The following is a 26,267-nucleotide window of genomic DNA, read 5'->3' on the forward strand; positions in this document are numbered from 1 at the left end:
AGTAGTTGTGGCACATGGGCTTAGTTGCTCCATGGCATGTGGGATCTTCCCGGACCAGGGCTTGAACCCATGTCCCCTTCATTGGCAGACAGATTCTTAACCACTGTGCCACCAGGGAAGCCCTTAATTTCTTAAAGAGTTCACAGGTGTTTACTTCAGTGTGGTTCTTTGAAACACACTGTGTTTTCATACGGTTTTGTGTGTACGCTAAATTTCACAGGCACACACCCAAAAGGTAACAGGAGATCACCAAAAATCAGACCCAAAAAAGCTTGAATCAGTGATATGGAGAAGAACCTTTAAAATCTCCCAGAATGCAGGGGGGAAAAAAAACCCCAAAGAGCTAAAAACAATAACAGAGACAATGATGAATCTGGAAGACAGAGAAGGCAATGGAACCTCAGAATTATAGGTTTTCCCCAAGAAGGAACAAGACCAATAGGAAATGAAGCAATAATCAAATCCATAACCGAAGAAGGCGTCCGTGATTCAAGACCACACACCGGAACACCGGAAGACCCACGAGCTCTGCCAAGTAGGGGTCAGCCCAGAAATCATTTCATGTTGGCTTTGGAATATGTTTCTGAGACTGTGTTTGCACAGAGGCATGTTTGTTGTTCTGGGAATTGAATCAAAATCACGAAGCTCCTCTGAAAAGACCTGGCTGGGAATAGCCGGCCTGTCCAGTTTTCTGATTCCAGCCCTATTCATCTGCCGTGTGTGGCCCACTCCATCTGGGAACAGAGGCTGGCTTCGCAGCCAAACACCACCGCGGCACGCTTGCCCTCTCTCAGGTCTGTGCTGGAACAGGGAAGATAGTTAAATATTCGGGATTCAAAGGGATTTCATGCTGCATGCAAATAAAGACTAAGAGGTGGGCGTACAGTGTTGATGAAGCAAGTAATTAAGAACAGTAGTGGGGGGGCTTCCCTGGTGGCGCAGTGATTGAGAATCTGCCTGCCAATGCAGGGGACACGGGTTCGAGCCCTGGTCTGGGAAGATCCCACATGCCGCGGAGCAACTGGGCCCGTGAGCCACAACTACTGAGCCTGAGCATCTGGAGCCTCTGCTCCGCAACAAGAGAGGCCGCGATAGTGAGAGACCGGCGCACCACGATGAAGAGTGGCCCCCACTCGCCGCAACTGGAGAAAGCCCTCACACAGAAACGAAGACCCAACACAGCCAAAAATAAAAATAATAAATAAATAATAAATTAAAAATTAAAAAAAAAAAAGAACAGTAGGGGGGCTTCCCTGGTGGCTCAGCGGTTGAGAATCTGCCTGCCAATGCAGGGGACACGGGTTCGAGCCCTGGTCCGGGAGGATCCCACATGCCGCGGAGCAACTAGGCCCGTGAGCCACAATTACTGAGCCTGCGCGTCTGGAGCCTGTGCTCCGCAACAAGAGAGGCCGCGATAGTGAGAGACCGGCGCACCGCGATGAAGAGTGGCCCCCACTTGCCGCAACTAGAGGAAGCCCTCGCACAGAAACGAAGACCCAACACAGCCATAAATAAATAAATAAATAAATAAAATTTAAAAAAAAAAGAAATAGTTACTTAAAAAAAAAAAAAGTTAAGAACAGTAGTGAAAGCATCATTCTCCTCCGTGGATTTGTTAAACTTCCAAGACCATTCTAGACAAAGGAGAAGACAATCTCTCTGGGACCAGAGAGAGAAGGAAGATAGGGGGTCTCTGTTCTCAGTGACTTGTAGGGACCTTTCCATGTTACAGATAATCTGGGAGGTGCAAGGGCTAGCGGGGCACCCCTGGAGGCCATGGCAGAGGGTGAGGCCAGAGCTGGAGGTTGACCCGCCCGCCCCAGAAATCCTGTGACCCCGGGGCACATGGCCCTGCAGCCATCACGAGCCCTTATTGGATGCCACCTCCCTCTGAAGCTGGCAAACGCTCCTCACCAGTAATTGTGCAGAGACCTAGCCAGAGCATACCCCTCACCAGGGGTTAATGGAAGCCAAAGCATTTCTTCCAGTTCTGAAATTACCTAACCAAGGGGTTTTAATTATCTGTCCAGAAAACAGATAGCACCCTCAGAATATTTCTTCTCACTGCATTTTTTCGTTTCCACTCTGTTAGCAATTGCCTGCCGCCCAGGCTGCCCTGGTTGAAATAGAGACACAGATGTAGAGAACAAACGTATGGACACCAAGGGGGGGAAAGTGTCTGTGTGTGTGTGCGGTGGGGGGGGAATGAATTGGGAGACTGGGATTGACATATATACACTAATATGTATAAAATAGATAATAAGAACCTGCTGTATAAAAAATAAATAAAGGCAAAAAAAGAAAAAAACACTTGAAATGAAGGGGAAATTCTCTCAGGCCCTGGGGAGGGCTCTGGCTCCTGGTGGGGGGGGGGCAGGGGCGGGCATTGGAAGAAGGGGCAGGTGCGTGCCCTCTTGTCTTTGCTGGGGCTTAATTTCTAGCCCGTCTCCTGGTGAGGCTGGGGCCTGGGCCCTGTGTAGGGAGCCTGAAAGCAGCCAGCAATACGGGGAAGGGTGGGTGGGGGGATGGTGGAGATGTTCTCACTGGCTCGCCAACACCGCACGCACGCACACACACACACACACACACACACACATACACACACACACACACGCCTGATTTTTTTTTTTTTTTTTTGGCTGTGTCGGGTCCTAGTTGCGGCACGCAGGATCTTTAGTTGCGGCATGCAGAATCTTAGTTCCCCCACCAGGGATCGAACCCGCATCCCCCTGCAGTGGAAGCATGGAGTCTTAACCACTGGACCACCAGGGAAGCCCTGCCTGATGTGTTTTAAAGTGTTATCCTTTAAATTACAAATATGCAAATATTCCTGGGAGGGGTCTCATTTAGCTTTCCCCTAACACCTCAATTCTTTTTTTTTTTTTTAACATCTTTATTGGAGTATAATTGCTTTACAGTGGTGTGTTAGTTTCTGCTTTATAACAAAGTGAATCAGTTATACATATACATATGTTCCCATATCTCTTCCCTCTTGCATCTCCCTCCCACCCTCCCTATCCCACCCCTCTAGGTGGTCACAAAGCACCGAGCTGATCTCCCTGTGCTATGTGGCTGCTTCCCACTAGCTAGCTATTTTACATTTAGTAGTGTATATATGTCCATGCCACTCTCTCACTTTGTCACAGCTTACCCTTCCCCCTCCCCATATCCTCAAGTCCTTTCTCTAGTACCTCAATTCTTAGTTAGCACTTTAGAAGGGATTAGTAGAGAGCCAGAACCTGGTGGGTGGCTGGTGGGTGCCTGGGCTGGGAGGGGAGCTCTGCCCCGCTGCCCTGGCTTCCCTCTGGATTGCTTACTTGTGCTCTACACCGCAAGATTGAGGATTCCACCCCAGGTGCTGGGAGGATGAATACAGGGAAACCCTCCCCGGACAGAATAGCTCCTGAGGGCAGGCCATGAACACACTCTCACATGGCAGCGAAAAACAGAGTCACAGATCCCAGCCCTTTGTGGATTTAGGTCCTGGGGCCACCCATCTGCAAGGACATTTGATCATTTCTCTCCATTGCTCAATCTTAACACATAGGAGGTACTGAATGAATGCTGTTCGAATGAATGAATATCTGCAGACTCCCTCTTCAGAAGTTGTTTATAAGCTTCGCCTTTCTGAGGGAGGGGAAGCAAGCCGTGAGGAAAGACGACTGCTCTAAACTTAATTCCTACCAAAAGAAGAAAAAGGAAAAAATTTTAAAACAAAACAAAGTGAGAGAGGAAGAGATGAAGGAAAGAAGAAGAAAAATAAAACTATCAGAAAATCAAGTATTTCAGTATGAAAAACTCTCTAGTTTTAATTCTGCTAGTTGTCTTAGATGGACAGGCAGACAGATAGGTGTATATAAGCATATATAGCTTTTTAATTATTCCAACCAATATTTGTCTAATCGCTTACATTACAGTAGAAACAGTGCCTATTAACTCCACTTGCCCTGAAAAACGAGGAACCCAATGCTTTTTTTCTTTCCAGCTACTTCTTGCTTTTTGTTGAGACAATCTGAAATTTGGGGACAGATTATTACTGTTACCTATTTTTAAGCATCATTTCTTTCACATTTTTATTACTTTTCAGTTATATTTACATTAGTTATCTAGACTGAATTCTACCTTTCATTTATTTCACCGATCCTGGTGAGTTTTCTGGTACCATTGAGCCCCCATTCTGGAGCTTTTTATTTTAATTCATCTGTTTGTCAACTGAGCAATTTTTTAGGAAGACTGGATGCACCTCTGTTTTCAGTTTTTGCTGATAGGATCCACGCACCTTTGGGGGATGAGGATCACAGCCCTTTTCTGATCACAGAGGCAGGTGGAGGCGTCATCCTAGGCACATAGGACGGCAGGTGATGCCGTCTCCACAGGCTGCTTCTGGTTACACATGTGTGACACGGGCTTGTGACCTGCTTCTGCCCCGCTTGCTCCTCACCCTAAACAAGCCTGCACAGTCACATCCGTGCCACAGTCACACACGTCGTATACATGCCGCATCTCCATCCTGTTTGCATAGGGTAGCAGATAATCCAGCTGTAAAGTCGTGTGGTCCTAATCTGGTTTGACTGGACAGATAGCGTTTCTGGCATAAAGTAATGCTGAAAATAAATGTGCACGTTACCTTAGCACATCTTGTGTTGACTCGCCTTGCTCAGTATCAGCTTGTTGCCCTCGGCAGTAACCATGGCTTTTCATACTCAGCTTGTCACCACGGAAACCTGGTCACTGAGTACTGCCCAGCAGTCTTGAGAGAAGCGTCTCTTCCAACTAACAGCATGATGCCCTGAGCCCTTTCTCTTTTCAGAGGGATCCAGCTCTGCCTGCCTTTATGCTGGGAAGCCCTGGTTCCCTTTGAAAAGTTGTCCAGGGTTTTCCTATTGTCAAAATTCTGACTCCTGGAGGTTAGGGGTGGGCAGTGACATCAGAGGGGGAGCTTGTCTTTCTGCAGGGGCAGAAATGTCAGTGTTGCGAACTCGTGCTGGTGTTTTCAAACTAACGATCACTTGACTAAGCCTTTCCTATCTTGCTCCACTACAAAAAATTTAATTACTGCTTTCTTTTCCTTCCCTACCAGCACATCCAGATTCAACATCCCAGCCACAGACCGTTCCAACACCATGTGTCAACCTGCCAAGCAGCCCAGGGATTTAATAACATTGACATCCAATTACCAATCTGTTATACTTTAGTTTAAATCAAAGTAATACATGCATGTGCTTTTAAGAAAAAATCCAATTGTTCTGAAGAGCTTATGCTGGAGGATGGCAGTCGCCTGTCCCGCCCCTCCCTCACCCAGCCCATCACATATGGACTGCTTGCTTTAGTTCACATGCTGACTCCTGCCCTGACTTTTTTTTTTTTTAAATAGATCTTTATTGGAGTATAATTGCTTCACAATACTGCGTTAGTTTCTGTTGTACACCAAAGTGAATCGGCCATATGCACACGTATATCCCCATATCTCCTCCCTCTTGCGTCTCCCTCCCACCCCTCTAGGTGGTCACAAAGCACCGAGCTGATCTCCCTGTGCTATGCGGCTGCTTCCCACTAGCTAACTATTTTACATTCGGTAGTGTATATGTGTCGGTACTACTCTCACTTCGCCCCAGCTTCCCCCTCCCACCCCGTGTCCTCAAGTCCATTCTCTATGTCTGCATCTTTATTCCTGCCCTGCAACTAGGTTCATCAGTACCATTTTTTTTTTTAGATTCCATATATATGAGTTAGAATACGGTATTTGTTTTTCTCTTTCTTACTCCACTCTGTATGACAGACTCTAAGTCCATCCACCTCACTACAAATAACTCAATATCGTTTCTTTTTATGAATGAGTAATATTCCATTGTATATATGTGCTACATCTTCTTCATCCATTCATCTCTTGATGGACATTTAAGTTGGTTCCGTGTCCTGGCTATTGTAAATATTGCTGCAGTGAACATTGTGGTACATGTCTCTTTTTGAATTATGGTTTTCTCAGGGTATATGCCCAGTAGTGGGATTGCTGGGTCATATAGAGCTACCATATGACCCAGCAATGCCCTGACTTTCTTGATTTATCAACTTTAGGTACTCTCTATGGACTCGACTCCATGCTCTGAAAGATGAGGAGCTGGCTAGCTTGGACTACTCTGCTTGCCCTCTCTCCTCCTAATTTCTGATACTGTTATTATTTTTTAACTCTTTGATTACATTTGTAACTTTCTATACTATTTGCCTCTTTCTTCTTCCATCAACTTTAACATTCACACCTCCACTCCTTCTGCATGAGTTGTGGGTACGAATGCCTCTGTTCTTCCCTCCCCTACTCTCACCTCCCTCCTTTTCTAGATGACACCCTTACTAATAGATTGCCAGGATTGTATGTTTAGATTGTTCTGTTGCTGTAGGTAATTCTTCCATGCTTTGTGATTTATGCCTCAATCTTAGTTTACAAAGGTGACTGAGTGATGATAGGAAGAGGCTAATGCCATTGAAAGAAGAATTCATTGCTTACAGTTCCCAAAAGAAGGGGGCATTCCACACCACTCAGGGCCACATGGTGAAGCACCAGAGGCAGAAAGGAGTGAAGGGAAAGCATGCGCCACAGCCTTTAATGGGGTTTCTACGGGAAAGGCAGGGCAGGGCAGGGTAAGTATCTTAGGGTGGGCTAGGTTGAATAGTTTCAGTGGCCGCTGGGGCATAGAGGCTGGCCCTGGTTGCCTGGTACCTGGCCCTGGGTTGAGTTAGGGCAGGGGGAATATTGGCTTGGTGAGTGAGAGTTAGGTAAAGGGGGTGGTTAGAGTGTGGACTCAGGATCGGTTGGAGGGTTTGTAATATGACTTTCACATGCCTGCAGAAGCTGCATCACAGGGGAGATGTAAACAGCTTGGGCCATTGGTTTGGCCCTGTGATTAAAGGATGCCAAATAGACAAATACAGAATCTAAGAAAACAACACTTTGTCTCTAGGTTAATTAATTCTAAGAGCTGAAAATCAATAAATAGCATTTAATTTCACAAACCTGTATATGATTTTGTAAGAGGGTGAAAAGGGCAGGTTCTGGAGCTATACTGCCTGGGGTCCAATTTTTATTTTGTTCTTCCCTGTTTGTGTCACATGTTCTCTCTGTGCCTGATTTCCTCATCTGTAAAATAGAGCTGTTAATACTACCCACCTCATCGGATTTTTGTGAGAGTTAAATAAGTTATATATAAAATTCTTGGAATGGTGCCTGACACATACAAAGTGCTCAATAATTATTAGGGATTTAAATTTTTTTATCATTTTGTAAACATTAAACACCTCAGGGTCAAATGATATGTGAAGATCACATTTTGGTAATTTGTGACACCTCGACCCCTGGACTATCCAAAGGAAAACATTCCTAGTATCATGATCAAATGGATTTCTTTTTAACTCTTTATATCTTAAACCACGTCACAGTTTAAGTTCCCTAATATTTGGACCATGACTTACTGGTATGATTTTAGTTTTCCCTTGGAGTTTTTTATTGACCTTTGTTCTCATTGACAAAAAAATAATGAAACTCTATGTTCTTTTATGCAGCTCCTTGATTTTCCCTTCTATTGTGTGGAGCCTTCTCTTTTCCTGTCAGAAACCCCTGCAGACCCTTTTCTGGCTCTATCCTGCACTACTTACTGAAAGCCATCCTCATGGCATTTCCCTTTGACTCACCTCCTGAGTTGGAGACACTGTTTCTAGGATCTTGTCTTCCTCTTTCTTGTTCTTCACCTCTGTTTTGTTGGAGCTCATCCTGAAGTAACTTCTTAAAAAGAGACCATGTATAGGAAAATTGGAGTCCTTGCAAGTCTAAAAATGTCTCTATTCTCTTGTTTGATTGACAGTTTGGTAGAATTCTAGATGCAAAGTCTTTTAGTACCCAGTGTGCCAATGATAAGTCTGATGCTGTTCTAATTCTGGTTTCCTTGTAAGAGACCTATTTTTCTTTCTGGAAGCTTCTAGGATTTTTTTTTTTTTTTTTAATTATTTATTTATTTATTTATTTTTGGCTGTGTTGGGTCTTCGTTTCTGTGTGAGGGCTTTCTCTAGTTGCGGCGAGCGGGGGCCACTCTTCATCGCGGTGCGTGGGCCTCTCACTATCGCGGCCTCTCTTGCTGCGGGGCACAGGCTCCAGACGCGCAGGCTCAGTAGTTGTGGCTCACGGGCCCAGTTGCTCCGTGGCATGTGGGATCTTCCCAGACCAGGGCGCGAACCCGTGTCCCCTGCATTGGCAGGCAGATTCTCAACCACCGTGCCACCAGGGAAGCCCCTAGGATCTTTTTATATTTATAACTAAGTGATTTTATGAGTATGTATTTTACTTTCCTTTTTTTCTGCCTTAAATTCAATTAAAAACCTTTAAATCTGAAGTCTCATGTCCTCTTTCAGCTCCTGGAAATGTTTTGCTATTGCTCTGTTTCTGAGGAGTCTATTATTAGGAATTTGACCCCTCAAGTTGAGCATTTTTGTCTTCATCATTTCTTCCACTTTTTTCTGTTTCTTCATCTTTGTGCTCCACATTCCAAATTTTCTCATTTTTATCTTCTGGCCTCTATTTTACATTTTTATATTTCTGCATTATATTTTTAATTTCTAGGGGCCTTTTCTTATTCTCCAATTGTTCCTTTTTCGCAGCATGTTGTTCATATTTGATGAATGAGCCTATATATATTTTAAGTCCCTGAATTTAACTTTCCTACTTTATTCAGTTAATTACCAACCTATCCAATTGTTTCCTTTTTCTAGAAGTGTGTAGAGGTTGGATGTCCTACCAGAGGTGTGGAGGCTTAAATGCCTTAAAAAAATAATCATTTATTTGCTCATCTGCAGCTTGGGCTGGTCTCAGCAGAGTGGTTCTTTTGCTGGTGTCTCCTGGTGTCATTCATGGACCATAGTCATCTGACAGTTTGACTGAGGTCAGGGTCCAAGAAGGCTCACTCCTCTGCAACCGGTGCTGGCTGTTGGCTGGGGTGTCTTGGTTCTTCTCCGTGTGGCCTTTTGTCCTCCGTACACTGGACTAGGTTGTCTCATGATGGCAGCAGTGTTCCAAACTGGTCAGAAGTTTTCACATGTTACTTCTGCCACATTTTATGTGTCAAAGCAAATCACAAGCCTAGACCAGATTCAAGGGGTGGGGAAAATAGACTCCACCTCTTGATGGGAAAAGAGAAAAATAATTTGGGACCATGTTTAATCTACTACAACCTCCCAGGCAATGTCTCCCTCTGTCTTAACTCGGGCTACCATAACAAAATAACATAGACAAGGGGCTTAATAGGAGTTTATTTCTCACAGTTCTGGAGGCTGGAAGTTCCAGATCAGGGTGCCAGCACATTTAGTTCCCAGTGAGGGCTGTCTTCCTGGCTTGCAGACTGCCATCTCACTGTGTCCTTACACAGAGGAGAGAAAGGCAAGCTCTCTGGTATCTCTTCCTATAAGGACATTAATCCCATCGTGAGGGCCCCACCCTTATGACCTCATCTAAACCTAATTACCTCCCAAAGACCCCCATCTCCAAATACCATCACCCTGGGGTTTATGGCTTCAATATATGAATTTGGCGATGGGGCACAGTTCAGTCCATAGCACCCTCTAAGAGCCAGCGTTTCTGTTAAGTAAGCTGAGCTACTTAAAGCCTTGAAATTTGGATATGTGTTCAGTAGTCTCAGCTGATGGGTATTTGTCAGGCATCTAGCATGTGCTGGCAGGTGCTGGGGGGCTTGGGGGGCTCCTGCTGTCACGGTGCTTTCAGTCTGGTGCAAGAAACAGACATGTAAATAGGCGTTCATAACAATGTGTGTGCACTGCAGTGGGAGACCTGCCTGGCTCTGTGGAAGCTTCTGGATAAAAGTAATTTCCTAAAGGCTGGATTTCATTCTCCCAGCCCAGGGAAGGAAGAAGAATCAGCATGTACAAAGGCCTGGAGGCGTGAGACAGCTTAGTGTGGTCCGGGAGTGGGAGTGGCTATGTTTGGCTGATCCCCAGTGTTGGGGAGAGAGGCAGGAGCTGGCAGAGCTCTGGGGTCTTATTTGCCACGTTGTGGAGTCTAGCTTGCCTGTCAGAGCTCCTGGGAAGCCAGCACTGTGTGTGTGTTTGTGTGTGTATGTGTAGGTGTATGTGTGTGTGTGTTCAGGTAATGGAGTAGGGAGAGCTATGCTGTCTCCCTGCCAGGGTGGGTGGACCCTTTAAGAGACATTCAGTAACAGGCCATTTCCCATGGCTTTTCAAGACTGGAGCTTGTTAAGCAAACAGAACATGGTCCCCCTGAAGGCAGAGTCCCAAGGCAGAGTCCCACGCTCTGTCCCCCGGGGACAGTTCCTTTGCTTTGCCAACTTGGTTTGTTCATTCAGTCACTCAGTCAGCAACATTCCTGCCACGTACAGCCTCCTAGCTGGGTCCTGGGAATACAGGGATGGCTCCGGCACAGCCCTGCCCTGGAAGAGCTCACAGCTTCTTAGCTGGGTGAGGGTCTGGGGCAGCAGAGCCACGGGGCAGCAGAGCTGCTCTGATGATGCACAAAGTGGCACTGAAGGCTTCCTAGGGGAAGTGTCCCTGCCTCATGGAGCCAAGGGTGAAGGGCACTCCAGGTGCAAGGAACAGCATGTGCAAAGGCCAGACTGTCCCCCCACTCCCAGCCCTGGGGTGAGGAGCAGAGAGCGTGGTCGCCTCCCCTGAGTTGACGCAGGTGCACTCCTGAGTTGCGTGGGAGGTGGGGAGAGGTGGTAACACACGGAAGGCAGAGCAGTGAGCAGGGGCAGAGGTCTTAGGCCACCCCTCCCACATCCTCCCTGGAGGCCAGTGCCCTAGACCTGCCCTTCTGTCCAACAGGCTCTGCCAATTACCACCTTCTCCAGCCACAGCCGTTCAGGAAACGCAGATGATTAGCGATTGTTATCATGGTAATTAAAATTCCCCGGGAACAGCTTGGCTAATATCCATCAGTATCTGCTGTCAGGTTGGCAGTGAGGTGAAATTGGAATGAAAACCTCGAGGCGGAGCACAGAGCGCGAGGCGGTGCGAGGGGAGGATTTAAGGCTGAAGCCACCCCACACCCTGACCTCCCGCAAGTGCCATGGGGGCTGTGTGGGTTTTTTCTCATTAAATGGCATTTTCAAGGCTAGCTGCTTTGCTGGCCTTATCACAGTGAACCACTCGTGGGGAGCAGAGCGCGGCTTTGCAGAATCACACGGCTTCTCCAAAAAGCAAAGGTTTTCCCCATCTGCGGCCCTAGACAGGAATGGTTGGGGGTTAATTTCCACGGAGGGCTTTTCCCACCACTGTTCTTGGGGACGGGGTCAAGTGTTGATGTCAGGCTGTGGGTGATAGGCTTGGATGCATATAGCAGAAATCACGTGATTAAAAGCTACTGCATTTTACGGGGTGGCGGCGGGCTGCAAGGCGGGAGAAGGTCTGAGGACTTGCGGGGACTGGTGTGAGGGGAGGAGAGACGGCTGCTCAGAGCTGGGAGTCCCTCACCCCTCGCCTCACCAGTTTGACTCTCCCATGTGGAAGGCATTTTCCAAAACACCCGACAGTGTCTTGAATGCACCTCTACACGGTGTGCCCCCCATACCAAGTGATGCACCTGTGTGCTCTCGTCCCTCTGCCTTCGGGACTCAGAAAATGCTGCTCCTCCAGCTGGTCCGGGATCACCAGCCAGTCTGGTCTGGTCTCTGCCCGTCACAGCGGTATCTGGCCTTCCACCCGGACTGCAGCGGCAGCACGAGAGAAACAGACAGACCAAGGCCCCGTTACAATGAACTCACCTGCCTTCTGGACCCCAGGGAGGCGCTGCACGCCTGGCAGACCCGTGGGGCCATGGCCCCTGCTGCGCATAAATATCGGGGTGAATTGTGTGAAACTGACAGGGGGTTTTATAGGTCAAAAATGGTTGAACACACACACACACACAAAAGGTTGACTATCAGTAGTTTCATGCAATTCAACCGAATACTTTGGATCTTGTGCTCTTTATCCCGTTTTCCAAAAGCACTTGACTGATCAGTGTTTTTTAGGTGGGTGGTACGGGTGGAGGTGTATCGTTGCAACAGGAAATGAAGCTGATGGCATGGGGCCCGCTGGCTGTGATATGCCAGGGTGGGCAGGGGCAGCCGGGGCTGTGGGTCTCACTGGTGCTCGAGGAAAGACTGGGAGCACGTGGCTGCCTTGTGCCCTGAAGTTCAAGGTCAGGGATGTGCACCTTGGCACGCCCTGCTAGGCACTCCCTCTTTATCCCTCTTTGAATCTGAAGTGGTAAATCCACTTGATTAATTACAAGAACTTGGGTGAAACCCTCCGGCCACTTCCCCAGGAAGGCGACAGATTATATGGATTGGGTCACGCTCCAGCAAACAACCCACGGCTGCCAATTCAGTCATTCAGCCGGTGTTTACGGAGCACCTGCTGTGTGTCAGGCGTGTGCTAGGAGCTTAAAGATCCAGTGGTGAGCAGAGACGCCCTGGGCCTCCCTCCCGGCTGGTAGACTCTGGTGGGAGAGACAGACAAAAATAAAGGACCAGCCAAAAGGTGGAAGCAACCCAGTGTCCATCAGTGGATGAGTGGATAAAGAAAATGTGGTGTATACATAAAACGGAATATTATTCAGCCTCAAAAAAGGAAGAAAGTTCTGACACATGTTGATAAACCTTAAGGACATTATGCTCAGTGAAATAACAAATACTGTATGTACGTCAAAAAGGCAAGTACTGTATGATTCCACTTAATTCGTAGACAGAAAGTAGAACAGTGGTCACCAGGGTTTGGGGGAGACAGGCATGGGGACTTGTTTAATGGGTAAAGTTTCAGTTTTACAAGATTAAAAGAGTTCTAGAAATGGGCTACCCAACAATGTGAATGTACTTAACAGACTGAACTGTACACTTAAAAATGGTTATGATGGTAAATTTTATAGTGTGTGTATTTTAACACAATTGAGAGTGTAATGTGGGGTCCCTCCCCTGAAGTCACTTAGTGCCCCGCTGGGGATTTGACTTTTCTTCCTGAGGGCAGTCTGACGATATACGTCATCATCTATGTATACATATCCCTTGACCCGGCAGTTTCACTCCTGGGGATATTTCCTAAGGCAGTAACCGACAGCCGTCTGATGATGAGTGTGCCACAATGACGTTTGCAGCACTGTTCAGAAGAGTAAAAAATTGGAAACAATTTAAACTCCCATCAGTGGGGGGTTGATTTAATTAAGTTTAATAAATCCAAACTATAGAACCATAGTTTCATGTGGAGACCATTATGTATTAACACAGTACAACTGCTGTGATGTATAGTTAAGTATCATATAATAACATCTACATGACCCTATTCTTCCAAAAAGGAAGGAAGGAAAGGAGGGAGGGAGGAAAACTGAATTGTATATATGCCCAGGAAAGGGTGTAAGAAAATTCACAACACAGTGTTAAGCAGGGCTCTATCTGTGTGACCTTCCTCATTTTGCTTTTTTGTTATTGTCCTAATTTTGCATGATATGTGTGTATTTCTCAGGGGAAAAAAGGCAAAGCAACATCCATGGTGGGGGTCAGAGAGGCAGTGCAATGAGGGTCCTAAGCCCACCCAGACCCCACCATTCACAGATGACTTTCGAGGGCTTGCTTCACTTGGTCCCCCCGAGTCCCAGACATGTTGGGGGCAGGAGGCTGGCATGCCCAGGGGAGGGCAGGCAAAGTACGCACCGATGGATGCCCAGGCCTTCGCTTAGCAGAGGGAGGCCGAGTGAGCCCCTCACCAGCCCCCCATGGCCCTGGACTTGGACACCTGGTCTCAGGAGCCACTCAGCAGCTCTACAAGGACAGGGTAGCCTTGGTGGCGGCTGTTTGTGTTTATTTCCTCTCCCTATATGGCACTTCCCTGCCCTCTAGGCATCTAGACACTTAGCATCCATGATGGTGATGTGTGACCTGCTGAGGATTTACCCCTGCTCAGCCACAATTCAGCAATCCCCTACTTCACATCTGTAGACTGTTGGGATGAGACTCCGGGAACCTTCAGTGTGGAGTAGAGGCCAATAGAATGGTAGGCTGGCCTTGGGCAAGTTGCTTAACTTGTCCGAGCCTCAGTTTTCCCATCTGGAAAGTGGGAATAATAATAGAGCTTCCTCAAGGAACCGTTATCACCAGATGCCTCTGGGAATGGGAAAGGAGACTTTTTAATTTCGCACTTTGTGAATTTTAGATCATGTGCATGTATTACTAATTCAAAGAAATAACTACGTATCGTAGGAGGGCTGCGAGAGGATCAGAAAGGGTTTTCCAAGGCGGCTCCAAGAAACATTCATCTCTATGTTATTCAAGAGCCACACACAAAAGCAGACCCTTCTGCACAGGGAAGCTGGGAGGGAGGGCTGAGTGACTCGTGCCCAGGACAGTGTTTGGACTCAGTGGTCCTGTGCCTGGCACTCTGGAGCATAAGGAGGTGACTGCCGTCTACTTGGAGAAATAGATACACCTCACTCCACGAGGGAACAGTAAGTGCTACAGTTAAGGTTCTGCAGACCCATTACTAGGGTTGAGTTCCTCTAGGAAAACTTGCTGGGTAGGTTCCAAGTGGGAAGCACTGTCTGTCCTTTTGCTCTGTTGGAGAGCCCTGTGCACATTGGTATATTAAAGGCTCTGAGAAGTCCTGCAGTAACAGAGCTTGGTTTAACTTGGTGCTTCTTGATGAACATGATGGAGAACTCTTCATTTTTCTTTTCTTTCTTTTTTTTTTTTTTTGGCTTGGTCCCTGCTAACATCCCACAGATCCAGTTGGTGTAGAGGAGTTGGGGAGTGGGAAACACTGTCCTCTAGAGAATCAGGGCAGACTCTGGCCTTTTGATTTGATTTGATTTGGGTTTTTAACATCTTTATTGGAGTATAATTGCTTTACAATGGTGTGTTAGTTTCTGCTTTATAACAAAGTGAATCAGCTATACATATACATATATCCCCATATCTCCTCCCTCTTGCGTCTCCCTCCCACCCTCCCTATCCCACCCCTCTAGGTGGTCACAAAGCACCAAGCTGATCTCCCTGTGCTATGTGGCTGCGTCCCACTAGCTAGCTATTTTACATTTGGTAGTATATATAAGTCCATGCCACTCTCTCACTTCGTCCCAGCTTACCCTTCCCCCTGCCTGTGTCCTCAAGTCCATTCTCTACGTCTGCGTCTTTATTCCTGTCCTGCCCCTAGGTTCTTCAGACCCTTTTTTTTTTTTTTTAGATTCCATATATATGTGTTGGCATACGGTATTTGTTTTTCTCTTTCTGACTTACTTCACTCTGTATGACAGACTCTAGGTCCATCTGCCTCACTACAAATGACTCAGTTTCGTTTCTTTTTATGGCTGAGTAATATTCCATTGTATATATGTGCCACATCTTCTTTATCCATTCGTCTGTCTATGGACACTTAGGTTGCTTCCATGTCCTGGCTATTGTAAATAGAGCTGCAATGAATGTTGTGGTACGTGACTCTTTTTGAATTATGGTTTTCTCAGGGTATATGACCAGTAGTGGGATTGCTGGGTCATATGGTAGTTCTATTTTTAGTTTTTTAAGGAACCTCCATACTGTTCTCCATAGTGGCTGTATCAATTTACATTCCCACCAACAGCGCAAGAGGGTTCCCTTTTCCACACCCTCTCCAGCATTTATTGTTTGTAGACTTTTTGATGATTGGCCTTTTGATTTTAAATTGTCCCTTTTGAGTAGGGGACTTGGTCCCCTGGTTGTAAAGCTGTGCACGTTTGTCAGATGACAGGAGGAAGGTGACAGTGACAATAGTGGGCACCATGTCTGTCGAGTGGCTGCTCTGTGCCTGGAACCAGGCTATGGCAATTTACATTCACTTGCAAGCCTGACCCTCATGGCCGCCCTGGGAGCCGGCACTGTTCCTGCCTTCCATCTACCGATGATAAAACTGAGGGTCACGAAGGTTGATGCGTCCAGATCTCCCGGCTGCGGGATGACAGATCCAGGATTCAAACCCACACATCTGCTCTGAGCTGCCAAGGCTTCCTCTTCTCAGAAAAGGTCACCTCCTTCCTTCACACGCTCCCACTCTTCTTATAAATACCCTGAACACATTTCCTTCATCAGGAAAGAGATTACAGAGCACTTGGCGTTTTCTGAAGCAGGCGTTAAGGGTTCAGGAACCTTATTGCACTCGCTGCTCTGAATTCTAATCTGTGGCTCTCTGTAAGCTCCGGGCCCGTCTGTGCCCCCCACAGAGATGATCACATCCCGAGAAGCTCTCCAAGACCGTGGTCAATGCCAGGCCGTGGCCAGCCCAGCTCTTCCTCTGACCTCTTGTCGCTCTGCCCAGAGTCTCGAGGGGAAGGGGCAGGCCGGAGGAATGCAGTGGCTTCTTGAGCGCCTTCTGGGAGGCGGGGCCAGCTGGGAGCAGGGTACAGGGAGGACTGCTCTGCATCCTGTGCTCTGAGCAGATGTCTCCCCCTCCAGGTCTGGAAGAGGTCGGGGGCCTGGTTCTACAAAGGGATCCCCAAGTACATCCTGCCCCTGAAGACCCCCGGCCAGGCCGATCAGCCCCACTTCCGACCGTTGCCCATGGAGCCAGCAGAGCAAGAGCCCAGAAGTACTGAGAGCGGCCGCGTCTACACGTGGGCCCGAGAGAGAGGTAAGTCCCCACTGCCCCCTCTCCGGGATGGCAACCAACATCTGAGCCATCAGCCAACCAAGCAGTGCCACATGCACCAGGCCAGGGCCCACCACCCCTCCATGTGGCTCACACTGGGCTTCGTTCCTCTCTGTGCCCTTGGCTCCCCGCCTGCACCACGTGGGCGGCTGGTCCTCAGCAGGGTGCTTGCTTGCACCAGGAGGGTCCCCTGGGGGCCGTTTCACCAGCAAGCACTAATTTGGGGGCGGGAATGCCATGGACAGCACTATGGATCTGTGCAGAAATGTGATGTCAGTTGAGGTTTTTTGCAAAGTATGAAAATGCATCTTTCTAAGGCAGGTCTGTACCACCTCTTCTCAATGCTTGTCTATGTCTCAGGAAGGGGGACTCCTGGCTTCCCTGGTCTTAACAAGCAAAGTGACGGTGTGCCCAGGGCCCCTTGGTGTTTGTGGTGACTGCACTGATGTGGGTGGGTCCTAAGTGGCCACCATCAGAAGGGGAACGCGCCCCATGGGTCATGATAACAGTGCTTGGGGTGGTGGACGGCTCTCCACTGCTTGCATGATGCTATAGTGCTTGTGATTTTATTTTCAAAGTTCCTGGTCTCACAACAGACTCTGGAGGTGGACAGAACAGGTATTTTGTAGCCCCATTTTATAGATGAGTAGCCTGAGGCCCAGAGAAGAGGAGGGATTTTCTCAGTTTGGTGTGGCAGAGCTGGAACCAAAAGGTGGGGTCCTGCCCTTGGGGCTTTTGCTCCTTCTGCCCTGAAGTGTCGGAGTTTCAGCCCAAGACTCAGGGTCTGAGGGTCCTACATGAGACAAGGCAGCCGGAGGGATGAGGGCTTATCCTGTTACTGGGGACGATGGACCCAAGAGAGTAGACATGGCAGCTGCTTCTGAGGGGCTCTCGAACATCTCCATGTTTGGATTATGACCTGGCATTTATCTTCATGTCATTTGGACTTTGGTTTTCTTGTTACAGAAGTAAGGCATGTTTATTAATACAGTTTTGAAAGTTGTCAAATGATATAACTTAGAGGTAAAAATCCCCTGTAGGTCAGCCCTTCCAGACATAACTGGCATTAACAGCTTGGCGTCTGTTCTCCAGATATTTTTTCTCGGCATCACCCGGGTTTTTGCAGCCAGCCTTCCTGCCTAATTCTCCTGGGCTCTGTTTGCCCTTCTAATTCCCATGAGTTCACCTTCCCTGCCATCACTGCCACAGAGCAGCCTCGGTGGGGACCACGGCAAGTGCAGGTGCAACCTGGGCAGTCAGGGGGCAGCAGGCGGCCGGAGCGGAGTCCCTTTTCCACCCTCAGCGCTGGGGCTTTCTCCTGCCCCCCGCCCGGTCGGGGTGCATCTGTGTCCCTCAGACCGAGGGAAGAGATACGGCTGTGGAGGCTGAAGCTGGGGGACACTGGCGGGTCTAGAACGTTGTTTCCCGTAGATTGAGGAGGAGAGACCTTGAGGCCTCACCCCGAGGGGCCTCAGTGCCCTGTCTGCTCCAGCACCAGCGCGGCACACGTGAGCACGTGTGCATGCCCACACACACACGCACGCACGCACACACATCCCTAGGGAAGGGCAGGACCTTCTCTCATCTCCTCCTCAGCCACGCAGACACACAGCTGCCCTTTTAATTATGTGGGCAAGGAGGCCAGCGGCCCACACACTTGGAGTTGGCACCGTTATTAACTGACTTTGCAGTGAGGCCGGGCCAGGCAACGTGGAGGTCCCCCCGACCCCGGTGTGAACTCGGTCTCCCTCTGCAGACTGGGTTGGAAGCCCCCCAGGCCCCCAGAGCACAAGGCCGCTGGAAAGTGGCTTCCCCTCGCCATCTGCAGCCCCATCATCAATGGTGCGGGGTGCCAGGCAGCAGGCTGGGGTCAGAGCTGCGGTCTGTGGTCCAGATCAGAGCCTGTCTGCTAAGCCTGGCCCTCGTAGCACCTCATTCAGCCCCAACTGAGCTTGGGCCAGACAGAAACAGAGTGACCAGCACTGGGGTGTGGGCTCCCCCAACCACGCTGGAAGCTGTCTGCAGGCAGGGCCGTGTCTGTCCTGAACAGGCCGATTCCTCAGCACGTAGCATGGGAGAGGCACAAGGTAGATGCTTATTAGGTGATTGAGTGGAAGAATGAAGGAATGAACCACCCACCTGCTCTGGGATGTTTGAAAGGCCTATGGAGGGATTTTCATTAGGACCTCAGGCTCCCCTGGGTCAGGGGTCTGGTGGACAGCCCAGGAGGCTATGAAAACCACCTTGCTCTCCTGAGGCAGCTCTCCTCCCGCGTTCCTGTCTCCAGGGCTAGCCCCACAGTCCCTGCTCCCTGATGTGGAAGCTGGTCCTGACACCAGCTCCCTCTCTCTGACCACCCCCCTCACCGCCCCCTGCAACACTCTCTCCTCTTTCTTTCACTCTCTCCCTCTCCCCACCACCTTCTTCTCTCCCTCCCTCCCTCTTGGGCAGGTACACCTGTGCCTCCCAGCTTCTCCCCCCTACCCCAATCCCAGCTCACTTCACTTGGAAGAGGAAGGGGAATCAATAGATAGAAGCCAAGAACTTTGCAGGCCACAGAGCAATCAAGTGAAATGTATTGATGTTTTTGAGGCAGGTCCCTTTTCTTCCTCCTTTAAATTGTCCTGGTTAATTTTTAATTACATGAGCATACCTGATAAATTTTTAACAAGTTAAACAATTCAAAAGTCTATGAAGAATTAAAATCTCTCCTGACATCATCTCCAAACCCCTTTCTCCCTATTCCTACCAACATATACTTGATATAGGGTTATGTTTTCTTTTGTTTTTATTTTAACAACAAAAATAGCCTCTTACCCATAACTCTGCATGTTGCTTTTTTCACTTAAAAGAATATCATGGGCATCCCTCCAGGTCAATCGATATATAGATTTTATTTTATTCTTTTTAATGGCTGAGTAAAATCCCGTCATATCATATATTGTGATTTAATTATTCACCTATTGATGGACATTCAAATGATTTCTGGCTTTTTGCCACTGCAGGCAGTACTGAAACATCCTTATATGTATCTGATGCTTCTATTTCCGTAGGGCAGGTTTCCAAAAACGGATTGTGTGTTTTAAATTTCAGTAGACATTACCAAACTATATTCTGAAAATGTTATAGTTTTTTATACTCATCTATACCTGCATCCTTGCCTGCCATGAATATTTTTGGTGTTTATCATTTTGGCCAGTAGGCTAGAGGAAAAAGGATATTTCATTTTTCTAATTTGTACATTTGAACGTCTCTTCCTGTCTTATTATTTATTGACTATTTAAGCTTCCTCTTTTAAAACTTGCCTGTTTAAACTCATTGCTCATTTTTTATTATATTGTTTATTTTCTCTTACTGATTTGTAGATGCTCCTTAGGGGTATTAAATGGGTTGCAAACCTTTTTCTCCTTGACTTTAAATTTTGTTTGACTTTAGTGTTTACTTATAGTATTTCGCCAGTTAAAAACAATTTCTTTTCATTTTTGTGAAGTCAAGTATGTCTTTCTTTTGCTTTGTGGCTCATAGGTTTCCTATCTTGCTTTGAAATGTCTTCCTCTACAAGGTTAAAAAAAAATCTGTTAAATAAAAAGTTTAAGTAGTATGAGAATAAAAGGAAATACTTAAATATGATAAAATTACCCAAAAAGCAGAAATGTAACACCAAATATCATATTAACTGATAAAGCACTGAAGCCATGTTCTATCAAAATACAAGTCAAGAGTACCTCCATCACCATCATTCAACAATATTCTGTAGTATTTAACTAATGTAACAAGGCAAGAAAATAAAATAATCTGTCACTATTGGAAAAGAAAAAATTCTCTTATTTGCAGGTGACATAATTGTATACCAAGAAAACCCAAGAGGGTCTACTAAAACAACCCACTGGGATTAATAAGAGAATTTGGGAAGTGACAGGACACAAAGTAAATCAATAGTTTACACCAAAAAATCAACAGTTTTACTCTATACTGACTAATTAGAAGTAGAAGTGGAAAAATCCATTCATAATTGCAACAAAAATTGTAAAATGCCCACAAACAAATTTTAAAAAAGAATTATAGGTCAAACATGGAGAAAATTATAGACTCTTATCAAAGGACACACAATGGAATATTACTCAGCCATAAAAAGGAATGAAATAATGCCATTTGCAGCAACATGGATGGACTTAGAGGTTATCATACTAAGTGAAGTAAGTCAGACAAAGATAAATATCATATGATATCACTTATATGTGGAATCTTAAAAAATGATACAAGTGAACTTATTTACAAAACAGAAATAGATGCACAGACATAGAAAACAAACTTATAGTTGCCAAAGGGGAAAAGGAGGGGAGGGATAAATTGGGGATTTGGGTTTAACAAATACACACTACTGTATGTAAAATAGATAAACAAGGACCTACTGTATAGCATAGGGAACTATATTCAATATCTTGTAATAACCTATAATGGAAAAGAATCTGAAAGAGTGTGTGTGTGTGTGTATATATATATATATATATAACTGAATCACTTTGCTGTACACCTGAAACATTGTAAATCAACTGTACTTCAATTTTTTTTAAAGTTACTATAGTGAAGAGAAACAGTGTAGTGTTGTCACCAGAATAAATAGAATATCTATTTATATAGATAAGTGGAACAGAATAGAAAAATAATAGACCTAAGGATGTATGGAAGCTAAACATAGGTAGCTTTTCAGTTCAATGGGGAAATAACTGGTTTATTTATCAACCAGGGCTAGCATAATTAGATTTCCATCCCATTCCATCTGTATCCAGAAACACATTGCAGACAGATTAAAGATCTAAATGTTAGAAATAACACAATGAATGTATTAGAGAAACATCAGAAGTGTTTCTTTCCTCTGTGTCAAACTCAGAGACACTCTGGCGCCTACAGGACAGGTAGGCTGACTACCTGAGTTGGCTATGCTCTCCCTCCTGTGGACACCGGGTGTTGATTTTGGTCCAGGATTTGCGTGCAGACCCCTTGGTGAGCCCCCTACAAGCTTGCTCATAGCAGGACATTCGTTCTTTCTCCAGGATGGGGTAGGGAAACAGTGTGACCTGAGTTCTTCCTGTGACTGACCCTGGGTCTGACCTGGCTGCCTCTGGGGAAAGGGCTCCACCCTCCCACCCAATCAATCCAACTGGAGTGCGTGCTCCGCGCTACTTTCCCTTGGCAGGTCGTTGCTCCAAGTTTATGGCAGCAATAAATATAGTCAGTTTTTGTGTACTCCCAGGCCTCTTTGTTCCCCTGTTAAATATAAGGTGTAAATAGTGGAACCAGTACTGTGGGCTCTTAGGTCTTAATCTCTTTCGAGTTGGACCCACCTCTTCTGCAGGCATCTTTCCTCTCAGCTGGATTCCCACCCTCGGACAGTGTGTGGAAAGATATTTGCTGGGTGTAGGGATATTAATCTGGCATATTTGGGTAATAAGAGATTACATTTTTTTTCTCATATACTTTCTTTTTTTTTGGCTGCGTTGGGTCTTTGTTGCTGCGCGGGGGCTTTCTCTAGTTGCAGCCAGCGGGGGCTACTCTTCGTTGCGGTGCGCGGGCTTCTCGTCGCAGTGGCTTCTCTTGTTGTGGAGCACGGGCTCTAGGCACGCGGGCTTCAGTAGTTGTGGCTCATGGGCTCTAGAGCACAGGCTCAGTAGTTGTGGCACACGGGCTTAGTTGCTCTGCAGCACGTGGGATCTTCTCGGACCAGAGCTTGAACCCATGTCCCCTGCATTTGCAGGCGGATTCTTAACCACTGTGCCACCAGGAAAGCCCTTCTCATGTACTTGAAAGCTTAGAGGAAGCAACTGCAGCTTTGGTTCAGCAGCTCAGTGAGGTCAGGACAGATGTCTTGATATCTCTTGCTCTTTCCCTCATGGTCACAAGATGATTGCTACAGTTCCAGCCATTACTACAAGGAAAAGAAGAAAGATTAAAGAGGAGACTGGAAAATTAAGCTTTTCCCTCTGCAGCCTTGCATTATAATAGAAGCAGGCTGGTACTTGTGCTGGGGGAGCCTGATGCCCTATTGATGGAGAGCTGAATTGATCTGACTGAAGTCATTATGTGTGGCAGTTTTGCTCAGATAGGATTTTGTGCTTCTCTGCCTCCAAGGCCGAGGACACTTAACGTGATGGCGCTTATCTTCTTCGGCCCCCAGTGCTGTGACTGGGAGACAGCACTGCCCTGGGTCTGCTCTGTGGCTGGCCTGCCCCGCCTTTGCCAGCTGTGGCTGTGCACCTGCGATGGGGTGGGGGCAGCACTGAAGCCCCAAGTCTCGGGTCCATACAGTACTCCGGGGGTATTTTAGGGTGTGTGTCCTTTTCTCAGACGGGAGCCAGAGAGCCGAGGTTCCTAGGAGACCGACTCCTGGATCTGTGAGGCTTTGCTGTATTCGCCTCTCTTAGGGAGCCTGGGGCCAGGCAGGGGGTGGGGGCCGGGGGCCCATCGCCATCTAAAGCTTTCGTCACTGCCCTGTGGCCTGGCCAGCCTGGGGAGGCCTTTCCATTCTGCCTGCCCCACTAGACCCCAAAAACCCCTGGCTGAGCACAGGCAGGTGCTCTGAGCTCCCAGTAGCCACGAGGCAAATTCCCTTTCCCCTCCCCACTGAGGCCCTGGGCGCAATCCCTCCCCAGGACCCTCCGCAGGAACCCTCCCTCCTCCCACCCTCCGTCATCCCCCTGAGCAGAGCACAGGCTTCCTGGATGGAACTGAACAGAATGACACACTGGTCACTTCAAGGTCTGTTCTGGAAAAGTACTTCGAGGTTTTGGATTTTTTCCAGCTGGGTAGTTTTAAGAAAAATCAGAGTTTTGTTACCACTTTATTGGTTCACTAGGTTTTAAACAAAAATTTTTTTTAAATCCTGAGCTGTGGTTCTGTTTGCAGTCCAGTGAAAGCAAGCTTCGGGGATGTTTGGGTTGAGTGGTCTGGCTCGGCTCAGCTGCAAATGTTTTCCTGGGGCCGCCCTTCCTGAATGACCCCTCAGCCAGCCTTCCCGCCCCGACGCCGCCGGCTCCTGTCCCCCTGGAGAAGCCGAGTCATTGGTACTGCATTGGCCTCAGCCAGCGCTCCTTGACTCACAGCCATTATCTCATCTGATGCTCAGAACAGCCTATGGGGCAGCTGAGGACGTGAAATTGACTCTAAGTGATGGATGAGGAGGGGGATGTCTGCCCAAGGTCGCATAGGCTGCAGCTAAGAGGGCCTGGGATCCAGGCTCCTGAATCCCAGCCCACTCTCCTCCCCTCTGAGTGTAGCTCGGAGTAAAGCTATTGCCCAAATCGCCACACACACTGGCTTTCCCCTTTCGGACTTGGTTCAAGGGTTTTTGGTTGCCAGGCTGCTGAGGAAGTTCTCCCAGAAGCAGGGATGGAGAGGTAGGCTTTCGAGGCCTGTGGGGATGGGGGGATATGGCAGCATCTTCTTCTGCTTCTCAGGGAACTCTCGGATCAGCTCCATTCCCCAGCCGCTGCCCGTCCAGCAGCTGGTACTCAGCTGCAAGTCTGCATGCCCTTCAGTCTCAGCCTCTGCCCCCACTCTCAGGACCCATGTCCACACTTGGGGAGGACGTGATTGGCCCAACTCCCTCCTGCTCAGGATGCCCTTTATGCATCAAGCCTGTAACCCGTCAGACATTATAGATGGTGTGGCCCGTTACGCCCAGTTGAGGCTGCTTTCCCCAAAGGCAGAGCTGGGACAGAGCAGGGAGAAATTTGTATCTCTTGCTCAATAGCCATTGAATCACAGAATTGGGTGTTTTGTATCCTACAGGGCAGTGAGCTCCCTGTCACTGGGAGCATTCAAGCAGAGGCTGGATATTATAGTAGGGATATACTATGGCTCAGAAACTGGGGGAAGCTTACTATGGGGCTTGTTACTGTGTATCCAGAGTTATGACCCCATGTTGTGACCAGGGCTGGGGGGATGAGGACACAGTCTATGGCCCAAGATTGAGAAAGCCACATGGCTTTGAACCCGAGACCTGTGTCTCGTTAGCACAGAGCTGCAGCCGACTGAGCTAATAAGCAGTTTCGAGGCAGCCGTTTTTCCATCAAACGCATATGCTGTTTCCTGACTTCTTAACGCAGCATGCTATTTATACCAGTAGATCCATTCATTCTTAATGAGCCACGGTTGTGGATTGTAAAATGTTTTATTTTCAGACAGGATTGCTCACTGCCCACAGCCAGTTGTTGCTATGCCGCCTTCCTTCTCTCTCTGTTCCTGAGAAATGAGCGTTTTGGAAGCTCCTCGGGGCGCTCAGCTGCCCTCTCCCCCACTCCCTACTCACCCCCAGTGTTTCCCCAGCAGACTCAGGACTTGCCGTTTCTATCACATCAGCCTGGACGTGGTACATGAACTCCCTGCAGCCTTCAGAGCAGCTGGGAGTGTGTGTTGTAGGGGGCAGGCATGGGCGGGGGGTGGGGGCAGGCTGGCCAAGGCTTGGAGAAGGAGGCAGAGTAGAGCAGGAGGGCTTCATCGTTTGGAGGTGGGATGCCATCTGTCCTGGGTGGGTTGGACATTTGCCATTGTTATAGGTCGCCAACTGATGGAACAGTGACTCGATCCGACTCACTGCTTTAAATTCATTGACAACTTTTTTAAAGGTAGAGAATGTTCATTAAAAAGAATATGGAGTTCTGGCTTCTTTTTTGAAAATCAGAAGGTCTGGCAATACCACCCCTCCCTGGAAAAATTGGACAGGCTAAGTGGCAGCTTCCCCCTTCACCCAGGCCTTGCAGTCTCTGGTTTGCTGCAGTCCCCACCCCTCCCTATTGTCTCTCACGCTCTTTGATCATCACCCTTGCTGGGTTATTAAGGAGAAAGTGAAATAGTTCTTGTTTCCACATCCCAGTGAAAGAGAGAGAATAGCAGTTAGACCAGCAGGGACACCTGTTGCAAAAACAGTGGGCGCACGTCTCTGTGGAAGTGAAGGCTTCTCATATCCAGCCCACCTCACTCACTGACCCTTCACCTGACCAGTGGGAGGCAGGAGCCTGACCATGGCACATCTGGGGGTCCTTCCTCCTACCCTGACCCCACAAATCCTGCCTTCTGCGCCTTCTGTGGAGGTGACCCACCACTGTCGCCCCCAGGGCCTTGCCAATAAGGGCTTAAGAGGTCAGGCCTTGCAGACCTCCTGTGTTTTAATAGGGGATCCCCGGGCAGAAAAACTTTAGTTTTTTAAAGTCCTTCTTCCTCTCTGGGCCTTGGTTTCCCCATGAGGAGGATGGGGATGACGGTGACTGGGACAGAGAGTCCGTTCTCTTCCAGCTTTCATATCTCACGGTTCCAAATCCAAGGGGATGAGACTTTATGGAGGAATTTCTGACAGGTGGTAAAGCAGCTCCCAGACTGTACATTGAGGCTGCGTCTACCGGAAAGACCAGCCCCATTTCAGCAGTGGCCCCGTCTCTCTCTCACACACACGCACACGCGCTTACACACACACACACGCACATGTGCTCTCTCACACACACACACACACACGCACACTCCGGGTATGTGCTGCCAGTGGAATCCCATCCCCCCTCCCCCCACCCCATGCCCTGTGTTTGTGGAAGACGGTCACTAAGTGCTCATGACCTTCCTGA

General features: G+C 47.9%; 1 protein-coding gene across 1 annotated transcript in view; it reads left to right on the plus strand.

Annotated features, from left to right (window-relative positions):
• The window catches only part of RPH3AL (rabphilin 3A like (without C2 domains)), a 118,162-nt gene that overhangs the window by 74,883 nt on the left and 17,012 nt on the right, over positions 1-26,267 (plus strand). Inside the window, 1 exon segment of the mRNA XM_082443591.1 lies at positions 16,464-16,638. Coding sequence (XP_082299717.1) covers positions 16,464-16,638 — 175 coding nt within the window.

This window comes from Balaenoptera physalus (genome assembly GCF_965194825.1).
Source record: "Balaenoptera physalus genome assembly, chromosome: 20".
Classification (NCBI taxonomy): Eukaryota; Metazoa; Chordata; class Mammalia; order Artiodactyla; family Balaenopteridae; genus Balaenoptera; species Balaenoptera physalus.